General features: G+C 41.6%; 1 protein-coding gene across 1 annotated transcript in view; it reads right to left on the reverse strand.

The window, feature by feature from the left end:
• LOC123746941 (carbohydrate sulfotransferase 11) overlaps window positions 1-24,531 on the reverse strand; it is a 118,656-nt gene that overhangs the window by 26,629 nt on the left and 67,496 nt on the right. Inside the window, exon 4 of the mRNA XM_069317265.1 lies at window positions 20,161-20,450. Within this exon, the coding sequence (XP_069173366.1) occupies window positions 20,161-20,450 (290 nt within the window). The remainder of the gene's footprint in view (window positions 1-20,160; window positions 20,451-24,531) is intronic.

Below are 24,531 nucleotides of genomic sequence, written 5' to 3' on the forward strand. Positions count from 1 at the left end.
ACAGGGGTCTTAAGAAGACCTTGGCAAAACCGACAACTAATAGCCTACACCTAAGAACTTTTAACGCATTTGACGTATTAGAGGACGAGACTTACTCTGTGCCAAAGTCGATATTTCTCATAAGAACATAAGAACAAAGGCAACTGAAGAAGGCATATTGGCCCATACGAGGCAGCTCCTATTTATAACCACCCAATCCCACTCATATACATGTCCAACCCGCGCTTGAAACAATCGAGGGACCCCACCTCCAGCACGTTACGCGGTAATTGGTTCCACAAATCAACAACCCTGTTACTGAACCAGTATTTACCCAAGTCTTTCCTAAATCTAAACTTATCCAATTTATACCCATTGTTTCGTGTTCTGTCTTGTGTTGATACTTTTAATACCCTTTTAATATCCCCTTTGTTATGTCCATTCACCCACTTGTAAACCTCTATCATGTCACCCCTAACTCTTCGCCTTTCCAGTGAATGCAACTTAAGCTTTGTTAATCTTTCTTCATATGAAAGATTTCTAATTTGGGGAATTAACTTAGTCATCCTACGCTGGACACGTTCAAGTGAATTTATATCCATTCTATAATACGGCGACCAAAACTGAACTGCATAATCTAAATGGGGCCTAACCAGAGCAAGATATAGCTTGAGAACCACACCAGGTGTCTTGTTACTAACGCTGCGATTAATAAATCCAAGTGTCCGATTCGCCTTATTATGAACATTTATGCATTGATCCTTTTGTTTTAAATTCTTACTAATCATAACTCCCAGATCCCTTTCGCAATCCGACTTCGCAATCTCAACACTATCTAGCTCGTATCTTGTAACTCTATCATCATTACCTAACCTCAGAACTTTACATTTATCAGCATTAAACTGCATCTGCCAATCCTTTGACCATTTCAAAACCCTATCTAGATCAACTTGAAGTGATAGTGAATCCTCCTCCGAATTAATTTCCCTACCGATTTTCGTATCATCGGCAAATTTGCAAATGTTGCTACTCAAACCTGAATCTAAATCATTTATATATATTATAAACAACAGAGGTCCCAGGACAGAGCCCTGAGGTACCCCACTTACAACATTTTCCCACTCTGACTTGACTCCATTTATACTAACTCTGTTTCCTTTGGTATAGCCATGCCCTAATCCAGCTTAATATAGCACCCCCAATACCATGAGACTATCTTTTTAATCAGTCTTTCATGTGGCACTGTATCAAAAGCTTTGCTAAAGTCAAGGTACACAACATCACAATCCTTATCACTATCAACTGCCTCAACTATGCTAGAATAAAAAGATAACAAATTTGTTAAACATGAACGGCCATTTATAAAACCATGTTGCGACTCAATTACTAATTTATGTTTTTGAAGATGAAGACGAACTTTATTTGCTATTAATAGATTCGAGTAACTTTCCCACAATAGACGTTAGGCTAATTGGTCGATAGTTAGACGCAAGTGATCTATCTCCTTTCTTAAAAACTGGTACCACATTAGCAACTTTCCAAAACTCTGGCACTGTCTGACTCCATTGATTTATTAAATATGGTTGACAGTGGGTCACAAAGCTCCTCTTTGCATTCTTTAAGCACCCTGGCAAACACTTCATCCGGCCCTGGGGATTTGTTTGGTTTGAGTTTTACTATTTGTTTAAGAACATCCTCCCTGGTAACTGCTAAACTCGTCAACCTGTCCTCGTCCCCACCCACATAGACTTGTTCGGCTGAAGGCATACTGTTAAGTTCCTCTTTAGTAAATACAGATACAAAATATTTATTAAAAATACTACTCATCTCTTCATCACAATCTGTTATTTGACCTGTCTCAGTTTTTAATGGACCTATCCTTTCCCTAGTCTTATAGTCCTAGTCATAGGGCAAAGCTTTTAGTTGTAGGCAAGTCTTGAAACTCTGTTGAGCCTTAACAAATATAATGCAATCACTACGTGCAATATACTACCGATTCCACTTTTAATGTGCAGTCTCTCTCTCTCTCTCTCTCTCTCTCTCTCTCTCTCTCTCTCTCTCTCTCTCTCTCTTTGTAATTTGGTTTTATCTCAGAGGCTAAAATAATTTTTTACAGTAATAAACAATATTTACTTTTGTTACCATATTAAACCATAGATTTTTTATTATTAGGAATAAAATTCGATTAAGTCAAAGCAAAGATTGGGCCTACATAGGTGTGCTCAATGCAAGTAACACTGACCCTGATAAAAAAGACCAAATCATGGCAGAATTAGCCATGTATGAGGATGACATACAGGAAAAGTTCAATCCTCTACTCAATTTACTAAGTGCACATAAAGTAACACCTAACTCAATGTGTTTCAATCGAGTACAGCACAGTCAAGAATACCTCTTCTAGACCTACCAACCTTTGCTGGACTGGATGAAGAAAATTTGGGACACTTTTTGGATGTCTTTTAATGCTCATGTAACTTCTAAAACAGCCATCTTAGAGGTGAAAAAGTTCACATACCTTCAAAGCCTCCTTAGAGGGGAGGCCAAGAAGGTGATAACTAATCTGTCTCTTGATGATGACACTTATGATATAGCTATACAGTTGTTGGAAAATTATTACCACACCAAAAAATTAAGTATAGCTAATCTTTTTAATCAACTAACGGATTTAAATCCTCCTAGAAATAGACCAGACTCTCTTCAAGACTTTAGGTTAGAGGTGGAGTCTCTTATGAAAGCCCTTAGCACTAAAATAGAAGTGCAGGCCTCCGAATGGTCATTAAAACTGCTCAACCAGAGGAAACTTCCACGGGATGTTTTAGCAGAAATTTGCACTCACTACAAAACTGATATCCTCTCCCCTGATGAGATTTTTGAGGGATTGAGAATAACTGTCAACCGGCTAAAAGCTCATGACAGAATAAAATCTGACACTAACAGGTCTCCTACTGATAAGTCAGTGAGGCCAATGAGTGCCACAAATAAAACCAATAAACATGAAACATCTAGTACCACTCCTAGGTGGAAAAACAGCAGTGTGGGTACTTACACAGTGAGTCCCTCCAAACCTAGTCACTGTGTCACCCAAGGCAGTGACTCCTGAAACTACTGTAGGAGGGAGAGACTGTTTTTTCTGTCAAGGGGAACATTCATTGTACCACTGCCAAACTTACCCTGATCGTACTACCAGAATAAAGCATCTTAAAGTCTCCGTGGTGTAGTGGTAAGACACTCTCCTGGCGTTCCGCGAGCGCTATGACATGAGTTCGTATCCTGGCCGGGGAGGATTTACTGGGCACAATTCCTTAACTGTAGCCTCTGTTTAACGCAACAGTAAAATGTGTATTGGATGAAAAAACGATTCTTCGCGGCAGGGGATCGTATTCCAGGGACCTGCCCGAAACGCAACACGTACTAGTGGCTGTAGAAGAATGTAACAACTCTTGTATATACCTCCAAAAAAATAAAAAAATAAATAGTTGCACAAATGCTTAAAATCAAATGACCCCAGTACCTGTGCAACACCACTACACACATGCAACACGTAACATAAGGCTCAACACCGTACGGTACTGTGTGGAGACACTAGACCAAGGTCGCCCAAACCCCAAGTGGAAGAAAAACTCCCAGCACAATGTAGTACTGTAACGTATGACAGGAAGTAAACGTACTAACCACAAAGTCCGACAATAACGTGACTTTACCAACTGCTCAATTACACCTAACAAACAAAAGGTCCAAGATCACCACTCGTGGTTTATTTGATCAAGGCTCTCAAAAGACGTTTGTCACCAAGAAGCTGGCAGAGGTCTTAAAACTTAAACCTATACCTCAAGTAAAATTAAGCATCTCAGGGTTCATGACCCACATGGGATCCGAAGATTATAACATAGAGAGACCTCTAGTACACCTTAGTGGCTATACCTGACCAGTACAGGCCATAGTGGTTGACAAAATCCCATCTGACCTGTATGTTCATGGTCTAGGGAACACAAAACAAACTCCTTCAAAGTAAAGGCATTAAGTTGGCTGATAATAAAATCAAGTCTGACCATCTCACCGATATAGGTATACTTGTAGGGGCAGATTATTACCATAAATACATCACTGGAAGAACTAAACGACAGGGGAATACACCTGCTATTGTCTGCAGGAAGTAAATTGCTCACAGGCCCAATATTGAGCCTGAAGCAACCAATATCTGCAAACATTAAACAAGTGAACCCAGTGACGGTTGCGTGACTAGGCTTAGAGCAATCACCACTTAAATTCAGTGACATGTCCAAGGATGAGCTCGATCCCCCTGTACTCAAGTTATGGGTTCTAGACACCTTAGGCATTGACCCTCAACAACCCAGTCCAGATGATACATGGACACAAACAATACCCAGACTCGGTTATCCACAAAGAAAATCAATTCTGGGTCAGGCTACCATGGAAGTTGAATCATCAGCAACTTCCATTAAATCTCTTCATGGCACTAAACCAAATGAAATCACAGGTGTTGCACTTTAACAGACAACCTGATAAATTAAAATTGTGCCATGAGATAATCCAACAACAGCTCAATAACAAATTCATCAAAGTTTTTACAAATGATAACCCTAAGGAAGGACACTATTTGCCACATCATGCCGTACTAAAAGATTCAATTACCACGCCTATAAGAATCGTGTTTAACTGTAGTGATAAAGCTAAACAAAATAGTGTCTCATTGAATGACTGCCTTCAAACAGGTCCAAGCCTAACACAGAGGCTATATGATGTGCTGTTAAGGTTTTGCATAGGGACTTATGCATACAAGGCCAACATCAGTAAGGCATTCCTTAAGGTAGGTCTACAAGAAGAAGACTGTAATTATATTAAGTTCCTATGGATCAAGGATCCCTGTGATCCACTCAGTGAAATGATCACATACAGATTTGCTTCAGTTTTCTTTGGTGCTACTTCTTCAACGTTTCTGCTTCAAACAACCTTAGATAAGCATTTGAAGAAGTCTAATAGTCCAAATAAAATTGAAATTAGCAATAACCTGTATGTAGATAATTTCCAGGGAACTACCAACAGTGACAAAACTGCTAAATGTATATCATGAGGCTAATCAAGAGTTGATGGGAGCAAATATGCCTCTCCAGTCATGGGCCTCTAATAATCCTAAATTAAATCAACTATTTGAAGCCGAGTTTCCCAACTACAAGGTACCTCAAAAATTAAAAGTACTAGGAGTTGAGTGGGATACAACTTCAGATGAGTTAACTATTCAGTCGGTGGAACCAGATATGGCCAACTTAACTATGAGGAAACTGTTATCACAAGTCAGCAAACCGTTTAACCCTTTGGGTCTAGTAAGTCCCATATTAATTAAGGGTAAACTGCTTATGCAGGAATGCTGGCAAAATAAATTCGGTTGGGATGATCCGTTACCCAGTGCCTTACTAGAAAAATGGCAACAGTTAACAACGAATCTAGGTATCCTAAACAACCTTAAGTTCCCTCACAATACAGTAGACCCAGATCAACCTATCAACCTACAAGTGTTTTGTGATGCCTCAGGAAAGGCATATGGCTCTGTAACCTATTTAGAGACAAATGAGCAAGCCATACTGCTCACATCCAAAGCTAGGGTGGCACCGTTAAAGAAACGGTCATTGCCACAATTAGAATTAACCAGCCTACTGGTAGGAGTTAGATAGGCTCATTACCTGACCAAAACCTTTGATAACCTCCACCTTACAGAAGCAGTGGTATGGTCAGATAATGAGGCAGTCTTACAGTGGGTGATAAATTATAATAATAAAACTCCCTACATAAGTAATCACGTTAGGGAAATAAAGGAATTGTCAGCTGGATACAAACTAAGATATATACCTACCAAAGAAAATCCAGCTGTCTACTATTCCAGAGGATTAACATTAAGCCAATTAGCCAGAGCCGAGAGGTGGTTCAATGGACCTCAGTGGCTAGTCAGTGGCAGATGGCCTAAACAAAAGCCACCAGCCATAGTGACCAATGTCACTGTTCCCACTGAGAACCCAGAACCACCTCGGACTCTGGCAATTGATCCTAGTCAGTACTCTGAATTAAGAAAATTACTAGGTGTAATACAAATAATATTTGATTTTCTGAATAAAATGGGAATCAAACACCAATTTCCTAATCCTTTAACCACCGTGCTGTGCCGAGTTTATTGTGAAATTTCCCCGGTGCTCATGGAATCAAGTTTTCCCAATTTTTTTTCTTTTTAAAATAATGAATTCCCTTCCCTGAACACGTGTATATAAAAAAAAAAGTCAAATTCCACTTACTTTGGCCTTGAGGAGGTGGACAAGTTGCGCTGTGACGTCATCATGGGCTGGTCGCTGGTGCGTGACTTGCCCAGACACGGTCGTGCGGGCCATTCAAGACCCGCCAGTTGCCACAATTATATTTACAAATATTATTTCTATGTATTTTCAATGATTTCTAATGTTTTTTTTTCGTATCGTATCAGATGTATATGTGTCCTGACAATGTATATGAAGTATAACGTCCATAATGTTCCATGGAACTGTGATACATGTGTCACTAAAGTGTCCTCAATAAAGGTTTATTATTACAATATTACTTGTTTTACATTCACTAATAATACATTATATACAGTTTCACACACTATTCACAAAGTAACACACAGCATTACACTCTTAGTACTTAGCAAGCGAGTGATATTCAAAGAAGCAGTCTATGAGACAGTGGGACTTTGCACTCTACGCATATGGTACACACAGATTTTCGCTTCCTTGGTTTTCGTTCTGAGTGTTTGCAAGCAATGCATATTGCTTTCAAACACTCGCTTGCTTGTGTTCTGAGTGTTTGCAAGCAATACACATATGCCTTTGGCCTTAGTTCCTGTAGGTGGTAGGTAGGCAGGCTTGTGAATTGCAAAAGCCTCTTTACCACCCAGTCTGTTGGAAACTAAATGCGCTCTGGTTGGGGCATGATAAACTGTCCTTACGCTATCTTCCTGGCCATACCTGACGAGTAATTGCGACAGTGGAGCTTGACTAAACACTCGAATTGAAGGTTTTTTGCCCGTTTTCATCAAAACATGTTGAAACGGTTGAGCACTGTTACATCCACAAGATGAAAGAAGAATTTCCTTGTCCACTTTACAGTTCTGCGGACACACTCGACGGCACCAACCATCCTGTCACATTTATCTACAAGTCTCATACATATATATTGTAGTCAATGATACAACCTGGCTTGACAATGATCCATCACCTCGATACCTCACTTTCCCACTGTCAAGCATTTCACCAGTGTGAATAGTTGTCAACATATTGACTTCATATTTGTCTTTCCAACGCACTGCTGATATTTTGTCACATTTTCTAAGTTCACAATCACCTACACCAATATTATTATTTAAAAAACTGGCATTTCTTTCCTATTTGTCTTTACAGTGCCACACACTCCCGTGTTATATTCATGCAAGAACTTTGTTAGCAAGGGGCTGGTATAATAATTGTCAGTGTACAGAATGTGCCCCTTGTTCAGCAGTGGTTCCATTACCGTCTTCCCTACACTGCCAGAAAACCCGAGAGGATTTCTGAGGGTATGTCTACATCTGTACCAGAATATAATATCATATCGATCACCATTCCGGTTTCACAGTCGCACAGTACAAAAAATTTAAGGCGAAAACGGTGCCGTTTCGATGGGATGTACTGTTTGAAGAGAAGACGTCCCTTGAAATGAACTAGGGATTCATCAATGACAACATTCTGTCCAGGTACAAAGTAATCACGAAATTTCCCTCGGAGATCATTAAACATTTTTTGCACTCTCCAAAATCGATCATTTCTATCAAAATTTTCAAGGTTTTCAAAGTGTTGGCACCAAAGTAGTAGCAAGAACCTGTCTCGTGACATATATTTGTTGAACAAAGGTGATGGAACAGCAGCTTCTTTGTTCCAATAATCCTGAATGACTTGCTTCTCCGAATGTTTTTGGAGCATACATACAGCAAAGAACATAGAGCTCAGCCACAGTGGTGTCCTTCCAACGTATCATAAGTGAAGCCTGTAATAATCCAGCTTCAATAAGTTGCCCTGCATATCTGTTGGTTTCGGCAACAAGATGTTGCATGAACTGCTCATCAAAATATGCACGAAAATATTCCATTTCCGTCAAGTTTTTACCTGTGTACAGGAACATGGATGCAACCCCCACATCACTATCATCAAATTGAGGTTTGTGTGGTACAAAAATATCACAGTCCTCCCACACAAATTCAGTCATTCTCCTTTTAGCACCACCACGAGCGACTCCACTACAGGTGCGTTTTCTTGAATTAAATCTCCTTTGGGGAGGAGTTGGAGGTCTTCCACCGTGTCTACTAGTAGGGCGAGCAGGGAAAGTTGATGTAGAGGCAACACTGTCGTCAGTGTCGTCGAGATGGGATACATGGCGGCGCTTGGCAGGGCGACCTGCTGAGATAGCAGATCTGCGCCAGGTAACACCGCGACAGCGGCAGCTGCTAGCCCTTACCTCATCTATGCTATTTGTATCAAAATCAGCATCACTAAACCCAGATAATAACTCAATAGTATCACTTTCGTCAAAAATGGGTGATGGTGGTGGTGGGGATAATTCTGGCAAGGGCGATGACCTGTGACGCTTCACTGTGCGTGCAGCTCGCCCTAAACGATACGCGCTCACTGCTCACTGTATCGTCTTCATCTGTATCTATTTCACTTCCACTGGACCCTTGAGTTATGTCTTTATCAATCCTTGGGTCATCAATATAATATTCCACTTCATTCTCAAACAATAAACTGTTTATCTCCTCTGGAGAAAGCGGTTTTGCAACAGTGCGTCCCACAGGCGACTCGGAGCTGGAGGTGCGTACGCCGGCCATGATTGCTCGATCAAAACTGAGGCTACCCTCGGGCCTGGGGCATTCTGGGAATTTTTTCCAAAATGGCCGCCGCTCACTGACGGCCTCAGGCATCCATCTCGTACACAACCAATCACGCGCGCGTTTCGAATGGGTACCAAAAAATAAAAAAAGAGTTCTCGGTAGGCGCAGTTTCCCACCGACTAAGAATATTCAGCTGGCGCAGTTAAGTGGTCAAAGTATTGGGTCAAGCGAACCCAGACTGAAACATATGGGAAGGACCTTGAAAATGTACCTAAACAAACTTGAGAATGATCTAGGTCTCTGGATTGACCTAGATAGTAAAAACATACTAAGGTACGGAGGATGATTGGCACATGCCAATCTTGATTTGGACGTAAAGAATCCAATGTTACTCCCCTGTCACCACATCATCAGCTGGCTGATTGTGTTACACATACACAAGAACGGCATTTTACATGATGGGGTACTAGATACTCTCACCGACCTGAGACCACAGTTCTGGTTTCCTCAAGGTCGCCAGACTGTAAAATAAATAACAAAATCCTGTGTAATCTGCTGGAGGTATGATGCTCGGGTGTGTCCTTATCCAGAGTCTCCACCATTCCCTAGAGAACGAGTTGTCTGCCTTCGTCTTTTTGAGACCACTGGGGTATATTACACAGGATCATTAACCCTCACAGGCACCAAGGACAAGGTTCCAGTGAAAGCATACATTTGCCTCTTCACTTTTTCAACCACCAGGGGAGTACACATAGAAGTGACTCTGGACATGAGTGCTGAGGCATTCTTATAAGCATTCTGCAGGTTTGCTGCTCGTTGATCCTGCCCTAAGTTAATGATCTCAGACAATGGGTCCAACTCGGATGCTGGGGAAGCCTGTCTGCAAGAAATTTGTAATCACCCAGTGTGGGACGCACTGTACACTCTGCCCTTAAACAAAGGCAGTGCCACTGAAAGTTCATACCTCCCAGAGCACCATGGCATGGAGGTTTCTATGAATAGATGTTTTTGTTTGTCATCTTTGCCTGTTTTATACTCTTAATTATTTGTTCTTAGTTAATCCCCTTGTCACTAAACCTAGGGCTTTTTATTACCCTGTTAATTAACCATTACTAAGCTAATTATCTTCAAGATCATTTTTTTATGATTATTATTTTTCTTATTATTTTTTATTTTACATTTATATTGTCAGTCTCTACTGATTTTTTGTTTTTTATTTTATGTAACTTCTGTGTCCTCCCTGGCTATCTATTGGATCTTTATTTTACTTCTAAATTGTTACTATTTTATTGTATTTGCTTTTATTCTTGTGTTTTGCTTTATCGTGTATCTTGTATCGTGATCCCTCTGCATCTCTATGCACACTGATATTGATCCTGATCAAAATCTTCTGTCTCATATCTACACCAACCAGCACATTGATCATCATTATTGCAAGTATTTCACAGCACACCAGGCTAAAAACAAACTCCAAAATAGCACCTGTCTATCAGTTTATAACCAAAATGTTAGATCACTTGGTAAACATTTTGACGATTTAAATGCACTACTCACAGCACTAGGTACTAACCTATCGTTCATTATTTTAACAGAAACTTGGCTAAATAAAGACTATACCCAACTCTACAACTTAGCTGGTTATAAAGCCATTCATAACTGTAGGCCTAATAAAAAAGGTGGTGGCACAGCTATATATTACCGAGATACATTTATCTGCAACAGTGTTATTAGTGACAGAGATGACTACTGTGAATATACTTTTGCTCAGTTTACAATTAAAACCCTTAAATCCTCTTTGACTATTGGAGCCATCTATAGATTTCCCAATACTAACATAGCTTCTTTCTCAGACAACCTAAGGAATCTTATTATAAACAACAATCTCAACAAAAACCACATCATTCTGGGAGGAGACTTTAATATTGACCTGGGTCAACAAAATTGCTCTCAAGTTGACTATTTCCTTAACGGCATGAACTCCTGTATGCTAATCCCCACAATCACCAAACCTACCCGAGTCACTCAAACATCAGCCACTACCTTGGACCACATATGGACAAACATAACAGCTCCCCTTGTATCTGGTATAATCTACGACAGAACAACTGACCACTATCCTACCTTTCTCATAGCGAACATGGACATAACACCACCAAAAAGCAAGAAACTTTCATTTAGGCTACACAGTGAATCAGCTTTAGACAATCTTACAGAGGCACTTTACAATATTAACTGGGATTCTGAATTCAATAATACCCATGATATAAATTCATTAGCTAACCTCTTCATCTCCAAAACTCTAAGCCTCTACAACCTTCATTGTCCCCTTCTTACCAAGCAAGTAACTGACAAAAGATTAAACAATCCATGGCTCACAAGTGGCATTCTCAACTCAATCAACAAGAACTTTGAATATGAAAAGAAAGTTAGGATTGGCCTAGTTTCAAAGGAAGTAGCTAAAAGGTACTCATCAATGCTTACCAGTATCATAAGAAAGGCAAAACTTGCATATTATGTGAATAGATTCAATGAAGCAAAAGGCAACATGAAAAGCACTTGGAAAACTATCTCTAGTATCCTAGGAACTAAACAACACTCACATAACCAAATAAAACTCTACAAGGATGGGGATATACCGTCAACTGATTTAGAAATGGCAAATGAATTTAATAGTTTCTTTTCATCGGTTGGTGCTAATCTTGCCAGTAAAATCCCACAGACTCAGACACATATTAACACATATCTCTCAGGCAGCTATCCAAACTCTCTTCTCCTTTCACCAATCAGCCCGGCAGATGTTGTGTCCATCATACATTCTCTAAAAACCAAGGCAGGGAACACCAGTGAAATTCCGTCCATTGTGTACAAGAGAGCCTCCCATGCCCTTGCCCCACCCATAGCACTACTGTTCAACAAATCTATAGAGTATCACACCTTCCCTGATATCCTCAAAAAAGCAAGAGTAACGCCAGTCCATAAAGGAGGCAATCCGGCGGACATAAACAATTATAGACCAATATCAAATCTACCCATTCTATCAAAAATATTTGAAAAAATTATTTACAAACAGCTCTATTCCTACCTCGTAAAATTCGACATACTCAGACCCTGCCAGTTTGGCTTCCGGTCCCAAAAGAGTACCAATGATGCAATCATTAGTCTCCTTGACATTATCTACTCAGCCCTTGACAAAAATGAGTTTCCAATTGGACTCTTCATTGACCTAAGAAAAGCCTTTGATACTGTTAATCACAACTACCTCTTACTGAAACTCCAGCATTATGGAATCCGAGGCCTTGCCCTTGACTACATCCGATCCTATCTTAGTGACAGACACCAATATGTAACCATCAATGATACAACTTCTTCCACTCTACCAATTACCGTTGGAGTGCCACAGGGCAGCATCTTAGGACCTCTTCTATTTCTTATATATATAAACGATCTGCCTAATGTCTCTAATATTCTCAAACCTATATTGTTTGCTGACGATACTACCCTTATCTACTCAAACCTCAACCCACATACACTAAATAATGTTGTGAATAATGAATTAAAAAAAGTCCACTTATGGATGTCAACGAACAAACTAACATTAAACATCGAAAAGACTTACTACATCTTATTTGGAAGCAAATCATCAAATGCAATTCAGCTACAGATAGACAACATTAACATCAGTAATAAAAATGATGGCAAGTTTCTTGGCCTATTCCTAGACAAGAGACTCAACTTCAGCACCCACATTCAACACATAACTAAGAAAGTCTCTAAGACAGTTGGTATACTCTCCAAAATCAGATATTATGTTCCTAACTCTGCTCTCCTTTCACTATATTATGCACTAATCTACCCCTATCTTAATTATGGTATCTGTGCATGGGGGGTCTACCACTGCAAACCACCTTAAGCCCATCATCACACAGCAAAAATCTGCTATCAGAATAATAACTAACTCTGCTTTCAGACAACACTCAGCTCCCTTGTTTAAATCCCTAAACTTGCTAAATATTAACTCCCTCCACACATTCTCTTGTGTCAACTACATTTACAAAACCCTGTTCTTAAATGCAAACCATGCTCTGAAACTTTCCCTGGACAGATGTAATAGGACCCATTATCACCACACCAGAAATAAATATCTCTTTGATATCCCCAGGGTCAAACTTAATCTGTGTAAACGCTCTATGCAAATTAAGGGACCTAGTCTATGGAACTCACTCCCTAGTGAATTGAAAAACTGTAAAACTTTTGCCTTATTTAAAAGCAAAACCAAAAAGTACCTAACTTCATCTTCTTAGTTTCCTACATTGAGCTTTAAATTTGCTCTGTACCTAGTGTTACCCAATCTCCTAATTTTTATGTAATATCAAACAACCTTATAATTGTGTTCATTGCTGTCTTCTTTTATGTGCTAGCCATATGCTGTATTGTGACTACCAATTTTTGTCAACTACCATTCAAGCTGTCATTGCAATCAATCTTATATTGTTTCTGCTGTATTGTGCCTACCAATTTGTTGTCAACTACCATTTTAAGCTGTCATTGCAATCAATCTTAGCTACCTATGTGCTTTAATATACTGTACCTACAATTTTCTCTCATCTTCTTTTTTTTTTTCATTTCATGTAATCATTTTTTTGTCTATAAATTTTGCAAGTATTTACTTCCTTAAAATTTTCTTAGATTAAGGACCTGCCCGAAACGCTGCGCGTGCTAGTGGCTTTACAAGACTGTAATTACCATATTTGTATCCTCACATTCCTTATGTACATTCTTGTATATGCATAAATAAATAAATAAAATAAATAAATAGGGACTGTAAAACGTTGCCTTAGGAGAGCCCTACACCATCAAAAAATCAACCTACAGGAGCTCCAAACTGTTGTCACGGAAATATAAACTCGAGTTAACAATCCACCCCTGACCTACCTCTCTGATGATATTTCTCAATGAGAACCACTAAGTCTATCCCATCTGATGTATGGGGAACGTCTTAGCCCTCTAGTGTCCCTAACGGACGAAGAACAAGAAGATCTTTCATATGTCAGAGGGAGTGACTTCTTGTTGTTGTTGAGTTAGGGGCGACGACGATCGTGGGATCGGATGCGTCCCAGCGTACCCGTGAAGGGTGAATCGCGAAGCCAGGAAAGGCGAAATGCCAAGCCAAAACGAGAAACGAGTGACGCCAAGCACTAGAAACTAATATGCCACACGGCAAAGAAACGCACATAGGGAGAGGCAGAAGCACATAATATAACAGGGCAAACAAACAGCCAGAGGGGCACACAGCATGTCAGAGCAAATATACAGGAAATCAAAGCACATACTTGCCAGGGAACCTGGCCCGCGGGAACCGGACATTGAACGCCTCCTAGAACACCCATTGCAAAGGGTCCCGTCCACCCACTGGGGACGCCATAACATCCTGAACCGGGGCAACATACACCTGCAAATAGGGGACCCAAATGGTAGTACTCATGAGGCGAGAAGTCACTACTCGCCCCCACAGGAAGGGAACTTGCCCACCATGAAAGTACTCCGTCCGTCAGAGAGCAGTAACTCGGCAATCGCCGACCAGTGACCCGGCGGCATCACAGACACCGGCAACACGTCCCCCAGGGGCCCAATGCACACCCGCACCACAGGGGTACCCGCGGCCCCGGGCACACCACCAGACGACAGCAGGGAACCCGGACGGCGCGCATCCTTCCATAATGTCACCACCAGGCCACGCCCAGCACCAGAGTCCACACCATCCCCGGCAGCGGAAGCCACCACCCCCACTGCGGAGAGTGCCCTGGCAGAGAAAGAACCGAAGGCATGTACGAGACACAGGCCCCAGCACCAGCAGGCACATGGACCTCCGCCTCCACGAACTGCAGAGAAATCGACGTATCCATATCCACACCATCAATACCCGAAGACCCACAGTCACTGAAGTCACCAACATCGGCTCAGGCAGAAGACGAACGCCGGAAACGTTTGGGCACCGACCGGATATCGTCAGAGCCGGAAGCAGACCCAGAAACACGGGTACCACGAGCCGGATGAACCGACGCCCGACACAGAACGGCAGCAGCCTCTACCACAGGGGGAACTGGGCCACACACAGCAGGAGGCTCCGCAGCCACCCCAGCACCCAGCACATCCAGGACCCGAGTCATGGACACAGGGCCAAGCGCAGCATCTGAAGACGAGGGAGAAGGCAGCGACGTCACACAGGGAGCACCAAGAAGGCCCACGGGAGCAGCTGGGACAGCGACAGGATCAGGCAGACCAACCGACGGTACTGCAATACCCGGAGGAGGGTCGGTAACAACTGGAGGAACGTCAGGCGTCGCCGAGGGAGCTGCAGCAGCAAACGGGACGCGCACCTCCTCATCATCATTACCGGAGGCTGCCTCCAGTGGGAGCGGCGGGAAATCCTCTACTCGGAACAAGTTGACAGGAGCAGCTAGGGCCGCAGAGCACCCAGCAGCTTTATGCCCCAACAGGCCATACCGGAAACAGGTACGAGGCTGCTGGGCATAATACACCCAGACGTAGTATCCCACAGAAGAAGGTATATCTGACTGCAGGTGCATCCCCAACATGCGAATGTTCGTTCGCCTCCCAGCATACCGCCCCGAGGAAAGCGTGTTCACCCGCACGCTGACAACAGTACCAAACCCCCCGAAGCAACGCCGGAGGAGGTCGTCAGGGAACTCCAGGGGCGCACCATGGACACTGACATAAGTAAGGGCACCACTGCGGTCGGAAATCGCCACAGAGCCGGCATCACCCGGCAACGGCAACGTACGCCCCCCGTACCGACGGAGGAAGTCCCAGTACTTTTCCTCCCTCACGAACTTAATAACAACCCGGTGGGCCGTAACAAGCTCCACACCGTAAATAGCCTCCACCGGGATACGAAGCATGTCACACATCACCATCTCGATGGTCGTATAACCAGCCTTACAAGTGAACTCCAGGCCCACAGAATTCACAGCACAACAGGAGGAAGATGGCCTCCCATATCAGAACCGCCACGTCAACACGCAGCCAGGCAGGCAACAAAACTGGGAGGGCAGAGATGCCCACACCACCTGGCGAACAAAACGGCAAACAACCCCAACAGCCACGGAGGGTCGGTTAACGTCCTAACTCCATGGCTGCTAGCAGTTGACTCCGAGGGAGTGACTTAGTCCAAAGTTTCCAACACCTCTCAAGAGTGATTGGTCAGTGGAATGACGTGTGGACTCAAGAATAGATAACTGCTCTGAGAGAATATCATTATGGAGCAAGTAGCCCCTACAATAAAATTAATCTAAAACCTGGTGATATTGTTCTGGTAGACACTGATGGACCATGATCAGAGTGGCCTATAGGTCAAATAGTTTCTGTACATCCAGACCACCAGGGCATCTTAAGAATAGTGAAAGTCGAGTGTCAAGGCACCACTACCCTTAAAACATTAGAAAAATTAGTTTCTTTAGAGCTGGCAGGAAATGAAGTCACTCAAAACCCATAACACCTGCCTCTCCCGAAAGTAACTCTCCTCTGGAAAGAAACTCTCCTTCAGTAAGGAACACACATCCGGAATGGACTGCAGCACAACAGTGCAGAATTAAACTTAAACAATATTACAATTCTGAGTGACTACAGCTCAATATAAACCGTAGACTGAATTTGGTACAATCATCATTAGCCGAGATGGTTCTAAGGGCCTCAGTGAATGATCAGTGACCAGTAGCCTGAACAGCTGCAAGTCACAACAACCAATGCCACTGATCCCACTGAAGTCCTGGAACCATACTTGACTGTGGTAATTGATCATATTCAGTCCTCTAAGTAAATTATAATGCAATCAAGCTAGAAAACCTAGCATAACCCGAGTTAGCAGACAGTGAAATAACTTTTTTTTTCCAACACCTGCAACCCTAATATGGGACATCCATACTGTACAACAGACGTACAGATATGTTACTAATCTAATATCATATATAATTTTGAGGGGAGTATCAGTGTCCTAAACAGTGGACTCCAACTTATGTTTCTCTCCCCTGGAATTATAATGGAAATTTTCCGACATCATTTATATCCCTGACATACCAAATTAAAATGGTTATGTCAGGTAAATACTAACATTACTAATTTTTCCAAGAAAATGTTCATAGAGATGCCGTGGAAATAATGAGAGAATATTGTGTCAGCCAAGGGGCGATGTATCTAATAATTTCTTTAGCGAACGCAACTCTTCCAATCTACAAGTTAAAATTATTGAAAAATAATTATTAAGATTGGACATAATTACAACCCATACATAAGTAAGCATCTTTCTCCCTAAATAAAATTTAACTCACCATAACTGGATGCGTCCAGCACGGGAGTGGGAGGGAAGGAGGCGGCGCCGGGAAGCGACGCCTGCTTGCACCTAGACACTGAGACGTGAACACGCACTACCTCGCGCTCTTAATTAACACGTCCATTCAAGATATTTCCCGCGATTCGTGCCACAGGATCTACAGCATCCACCCAACCCACGATTTTGCTACTTGAGGAAGTATTTTATCTGGGCTACTAGTAAGAAATATAATTTATAGCGGGCCAGTTTTATAAATAATTCTTTTAGTCCAGTTATGACGCCGGCAGAGCACCTGTAATGGGTAAGCTCATTTCCTTATCCCATTTAATCTCTTCTGAATATAATTCCCAGATTTATCACGTGTATTACGATTTAACCTTTTTACAGGTGACGTCGAGGAAGAAGAGAATCATGCACCATTTCAACACAGATATTTGTCTTGTCGCTATAACATTCGAGAATCTTCGGTGTAACTCCCATGTGCAGGATGGGTCTGATTGCAGATTCAACTGAATTCTTACAGCTAAACTGTGCTGTTTTATTAATATAATTAGCTGTAGACTAACAATTAATAGTTTAGTAGCCTATCATTACTCAATTTATTTACTGATATTGGTTTTATATATATATATATATATATATATATATATATATATATATATATATATATATATATATATATATATATGACTGAAAACTCACACCCCAGAAGTGACTCGAACCCATACTCCCAGGAGCAACGCAACTGGTAACTACAGGGCGCCTTAATCCGCTTGACCATCACGGCCGGACAAAAGGAAGTGGTAGCCGAAGCTATTTGAACCACTTCCCTGCCGGCAACTCGGATGGTAATCTTGGGCATAGCATTTCACCAAATCACCTCATTCTTTGGGGCACACGTGAGGAACACAAATGCGAACAAGCCTGAATGGTCCCCAGGACTATATGCGACTGAAAACTCACACCCCAGAAGTGACTCGAACCCCACACTCCCAGGAGCAACGCAACTGGTAACTACAGGGCGCCTTAATCCGCTTGACCATCACGGCCGGACAAAAGGAAGTGGTAGCCGAAGCTATTTGAACCACTTCCCCGCCGGCAACTCGGATGTTAATCTTGGGCATAGCATTTCACCAAATCACCTCATTCTTTGGGGCACACGTGAGGAACACAAATGCGAACAAGCCTGAATGGTCCCCAGGACTATATGCGACTGAAAACTCACACCCCAGAAGTGACTCGAACCCATACTCCCAGGAGCAACGCAACTGGTAACTACAGGGCGCCTTAATCCGCTTGACCATCACGGCCGGACAAAAGGAAGTGGTAGCCGAAGCTATTTGAACCACTTCCCCGCCGGCAACTCGGATGGTAATCTTGGGCATAGCATTTCACCAAACCATTTCACCATTGTGTTCCTCACGTGTGCCCCAAAGAATGAGGTGATTTGGTGAAATGCTATGCCCAAGATTACCATCCGAGTTGCCGGCGGGGAAGTGGTTCAAATAGCTTCGGCTACCACTTCCTTTTGTCCGGCCGTGATGGTCAAGCGGATTAAGGTGCCCTGTAGTTACCAGTTGCGTTGCTCCTGGGAGTATGGGTTCGAGTCACTTCTGGGGTGTGAGTTTTCAGTCGCATATAGTCCTGGGGACCATTCAGGCTTGTTCGCATTTGTGTTCCTCACGTGTGCCCCAAAGAATGAGGTGATTTGGTGAAATGCTATGCCCAAGATTACCATCCGAGTTGCCGGCGAGGAAGTGGTTCAAATAGCTTCGGCTACCACTTCCTTTTGTCCGGCCGTGATGGTCAAGCGGATTAAGGCGCCCTGTAGTTACCAGTTGTGTTGCTCCAGGGAGTATGGGTTCGAGTCACTTCTGGGGTGTGAGTTTTCTGTCGCATATAGTCCTTGGGACCATTCAGGCTTGTTTGCATATATATATATATATATATATATATATATATATATATATATATATAATATATATATATATATATATATATATATATATATATATATATATATATATATATATATATATATATATATATATATACCCCCCAATTATGTGTAGAGGGAAACACCCAACAGAAGATATAATTTCAATACAGTCCACTTCTTTAATACACTCCGCTTAATTAAATTAAATAAATTCAACAATTGCCCAATTGCCTGCTGGGAAAATCCCCCTCAGCTTATATGAGTATGTGATGAGTGCGTGATGAGTGTGTGATGAGGGCCAGCCACTAAGTACAGAACTCTTTTATTGTTTTTGTTGTATTTTTGCTCATAGGTCTTAGTGACCTGCCAATTATTCGTACCCACCTAACACCTGTGACAAGTGACGGCTCAGATAACTACCCACCTAACACCTGTAACAAGTGACGGCTCAGATAACTACCCACCTAACACCTGTAACAAGTGACGGCTCAGATAACTACCCACCTAACACCTGTAACAAGTGACGGCTCAGATAACTACCCACCTAACACCTGTAACAAGTGACGGCTCAGACAACTACCCACCTAACACCTGTAACAGGGGAAGACTCAGATAAGACAGACCGACGGTGAGCATGTGTCACACCTGTGTAGTAATACAATGTTGCACTCTTCATGGTCAACATGTGTCTCGCCTGTGTAGTAATACATGCACTCGTCTTGGTGTATGTGAAACACAGATTACACATATAGATACCCGCCAGCTACTGTTGTTCACTGTCTCATTGACAAGTCTTTGTGAGATAGTTTGTGCATATGACTCAAATGCCATATGCACATTGGGTGATGGAAAACATCATCCAAATTGGCTATGCCACATTGGTTGATTTCTTCAACACAAAAATATCCTCCCAAATGCTTCAGCTTCCATAATATGTGTTATGGGTTATTACACCCTCCTCCCCTCCCCTCCCCCCACTTTCAACAGTATAAATACCTTGGGCACAAAGCAATAGATGGCTTTATGTCGGTCGTCCACCAGGAGGTAGTTGAGAGCGGAGGAGGACCTGGGCAGGTTGTACTTGAAGGTGCTCTGGTGACCCCTACACGCCTCCCTCACAGCCTGCTGACGTCGCTGCTGCTCGGAGGCCCACACCTGAGACTCAGCGTCATCACCACTCATCCCTCTCCTGTCTGATGTGTTAGTTAGTGTGCCCTCAGTGTGTGAGTGCAGAGGCTGCATTAAGTCTCCAGGACCTGCTGGAGGCTTCCATTCCCCTTTGTTTTCTGTGGAATAAATACACTTGTATTAACACGAAGTTTTAACCATCTCTTGCAAAAGGTATTTGTGTTTATATACTCATGTTTGATAATTGATAAATGTGACAACAAGACAATGAATGTGTGAGCATCCTGGGCCCAGCTGTTATATATAAATATATATATATATATATATATATATATATATATATATATATATATATATATATATATATATATATATATATATAAATATAAAAGAATAGGGGTGGTGGGAGAAGACAATATCAAAAGTGTGTGTGTGTGTATATCACGAAAATAAACACGTGATTAAAAAATGTGACAATGTCAGACCACGGAGGAAAAATGAAACAGGAATTTCCTTAAGTACTTTCGTATATTAATACATCTTCCACTCCTTCTGAAGATGTATTAATATACGAAAGTACTTAAGGAAATTCCTGTTTCATTTTTCCTCCGTGGTCTGACATTGTCATATATATATATATATATATATATATATATATATATATATATATATATATATATATATATATATATATATATATATATATATATATATATATATATATATATATATATGTCGTACCTAGTAGCCAGAACGCACTTCTCAGCCTACTATGCAAGGCAAGATTTGCCTAATAAGCCAAGTTTTCCTGAATTAATATATTTTCTCTAAATTTTTTCTTATGAAATGATAAAGCTACCCATTTCATTATGTATGAGGTCAATTTTGTTTATTGGAGTTAAAATTAACGTAGATATATGACCAAACCTAACCAACCCTACCTAACCTAACCTAACCTATCTTTATAGGTTAGGTTAGGTTAGGTAGCAGAAAAAATTAGGTTAGGTTAGGTTAGGTAGGTTAGGTAGTCGAAAAACAATTAATTCATGAAAACTTGGCTTATTAGGCAAATCGGGCCTTGCATAGTAGGCTGAGAAGTGCGTTCTGGCTACTAGGTACGACATATATATATATATATATATATATATATATATATATATATATATATATATATATATATATATATATATATATGCATACAAGCCTGAATGGTCCCCAGGACTATATGCGACTGAAAACTCACACCCCAGAAGTGACTCGAACCCATAGTCCCAGGAGCAACGCAAGGATTATGGCGTCCTGTAGATACCAGTTGCGTTCCTCCTGGGAGTATAGGTTTGAGTCACTTCTGGGGTGTGAGTTTTCAGTCGCATATAGTCCTGGGGATCATTCAGGCTTGTTCGCATTTGTGTTCCTCACGTGTGCCCTAAAGAATGAGGTGATTTGATAAAATGCTATGCCCAAGATTACCATCCGAGTGCCGGCGGGGAAGTGGTTCAAATAGCTCGGCTATCACTTCCTTATTGTCCAGTCGTGATGGTCAAGCGGATTAAGGCGTCCTGTAGATACCAGTTGCGTTGCTCCTGCAAGTATGGGTTCGAGTCACTTCTAGGGTGTGAGTTTTCAGTCGCATATAGTCCTGGGGACCATTCAGGCTTGTTCGCATTTGTGTTCCTCACGTGTGCCCCAAGGAATGAGGTGATTTGATAAAATGCTATGCCCAAGATTACCATCCGAGTGCCAGCAGGGAAGTGGTTCAAATAGCTTCGGCTATCACTTCCTTATTGTCCGGTCGTGATAGTCAAGCGGATAAAGGCGTCCTGTAGATACCAGTTGCGTTGCTCCTGGAAGTATGGGTTCGAGTCACTTTTGGGGTGTGAGTTTTCAGTCGCATATAGTCCTGGGGACCATTCAGGCTTGTTCGCATTTGTGTTCCTCACGTGTGCCCCAAAGAATGAGGTGATTTGATAAAATGCTATGCCCAAGATTACCATCCGAGTGCCGGCGGGGAAGTGGTTCAAATAGCTTCGGCTATCACTTCCTTATTGTCCAGTCGTGATGGTCAAGCGGATTAAGGCGTCCTGTAGATACCAGTTGCGTTGCTCCTGGAAGTATGGGTTCGAGTCACTTCTGGGGTGTGAGTTTTCAGTCGCATATAGTCCTGGGGACCATTCAGGCTTGTTAGCATTTGTGTTCCTCACGTGTGCCCCAAAGAATGAGGTGATTTGATAAAATGCTATGCCCAAGATTACCATCCGAGTGCCGGCGGGGAAGTGGTTCAAATAGCTTCGGCTATCACTTCCTAATTGTTCAGTCGTGATGGTCAAGCGGATTGAGGCGTCCTGTAGATACCAATTGCGTTGCTCCTGGAAGTATGGGTTCGAGTCACTTCTGGGGTGTGAGTTTTCAGTCGCATATAGTCCTGGGGACCATTCAGGCTTGTTCGCATTTGTGTTCCTCACGTGTGCCCCAAGGAATGAGGTGATTTGATAAAATGCTATGCCCAAGATTACCATCCGAGTGCCAGCAGGGAAGTGGTTCAAATAGCTTCGGCTATCACTTCCTTATTGTCCGGTCATGATGGTCAAGCGGATTAATGCGTCCTGTAGATACCAGTTGCGTTGCTCCTGGGAGTATGGGTTCGAGTCACTTCTGGGGTGTGAGTTTTCAGTCATATATGTATATATATATATATATATATATATATATATATATATATATATATGTATATATATATATATATATATATATATATATATATATATATATATATATATATATATAAAGCTCAGACTACCATATTCCAGTAGCTGAAGTTTATAACTTTTTAGACACTCAACCCACCAGGGGACTCGAACACTGGCCAGCAAGGTGGCAGTTGCACGCTGTATCCACTACACCATACTTCAAAGCCATAAAGAGAGGTAGGAATTCTGAGGTATTTAACCAACCAGAACTCCAATCCTCTCACAGGCAATGAGATAGTGTGGGACCCCCGATGCTCTTTCATCGAGCCCTGTTATATGGGAAAAGTCAGTGCCAAATGCTTAATGCACAGACTACCATATTCCAGTAGCTGAAGTTTATAACTTTTTAGACACTCAACCCACCAGGGGACTCGAACACTGGCCAACAAGGTGGCAGTTGCACGCTGTATCCACTACACCATAATTCAAAGCCATAAAGAGAGGTAGGAATTCTGGGGTATTTAAACAACCAGAACTCCAATCCTCTCCCAGGCAATGAGATAGTGTGGGACCCCCGATGCTCTTTCATTGAGCCCTGTTATATGGGAAAAATCAGTGCCAAATGCTTAATGCACAGACTACCATATTCCAGTAGCTGAAGTTTATAACTTTGGCTCTGAAGTATGGTGTAGTGGATACAGCGTGCAACTGCCACCTTGTTAGCCAGTGTTCGAGTCCCCTGGTGGGTTGAGTATCTAAAAAGTTATAAACTTCAGCTACTGGAACAGGATAGTCTGTGCATTAAGCATTTGACACCGAGTTTTTCCATATAACAGGGCTCGATGAAAGAGCATCGGGGGTCCCACACTATCTCATTGCCTGGGAGAGGATTGGAGTTCTGGTTGGTTAAATACCCCAGAATTCCTACCTCTCTTTATGGCTTTGAAGTATGGTGTAGTGGATACAGCGTGCAACTGCCACCTTGTTTATTCATCAAAGTGAATAAAACTTTATAACTATCACATAAATAGTAAAAGCTAAATAAAAAATTTATAAAAATATAATAAAAAATTAACTACTAAAACAAAACACACAATTAAACTTACGTGAAGTGATCAAATGGAATGAAACTTGATAATTAACCCATGGATAATCAATGCTACTACAACTATTATAATAATGACTTCACACTTACAAAAAATGTATATAAAACTTAATTCCTTAGAAATTCTTTTTAAAGGTATATACCATACGCAAAGGATAAACATTATTTGAAAAAAAAATTCACAAGAAAATTTATTTCTTGATCAAAGTTAGACCAATTCGAACATAAAACGAAGGCTCTATTCAGTAGAGTATTAATTGCATTTTTCTTAAAAATATCAGGAACAAAAGAATTAAAATTTAAACCAAAACCAGTAAAAGTTGGATTTCTAAAAACAAGATTTTTTTTTCAAATAATGGTTATCCTTTGCATGTGGTATATAACTTTATAAGGAATTTCTTAAATAACAAGTTTCACCCTTCTTGTAGGACTACTACAGTAGAAAGG

The sequence above is a fragment of the Procambarus clarkii genome, chromosome 87, assembly GCF_040958095.1.
Source record: "Procambarus clarkii isolate CNS0578487 chromosome 87, FALCON_Pclarkii_2.0, whole genome shotgun sequence".
Taxonomy (NCBI): domain Eukaryota; kingdom Metazoa; phylum Arthropoda; class Malacostraca; order Decapoda; family Cambaridae; genus Procambarus; species Procambarus clarkii.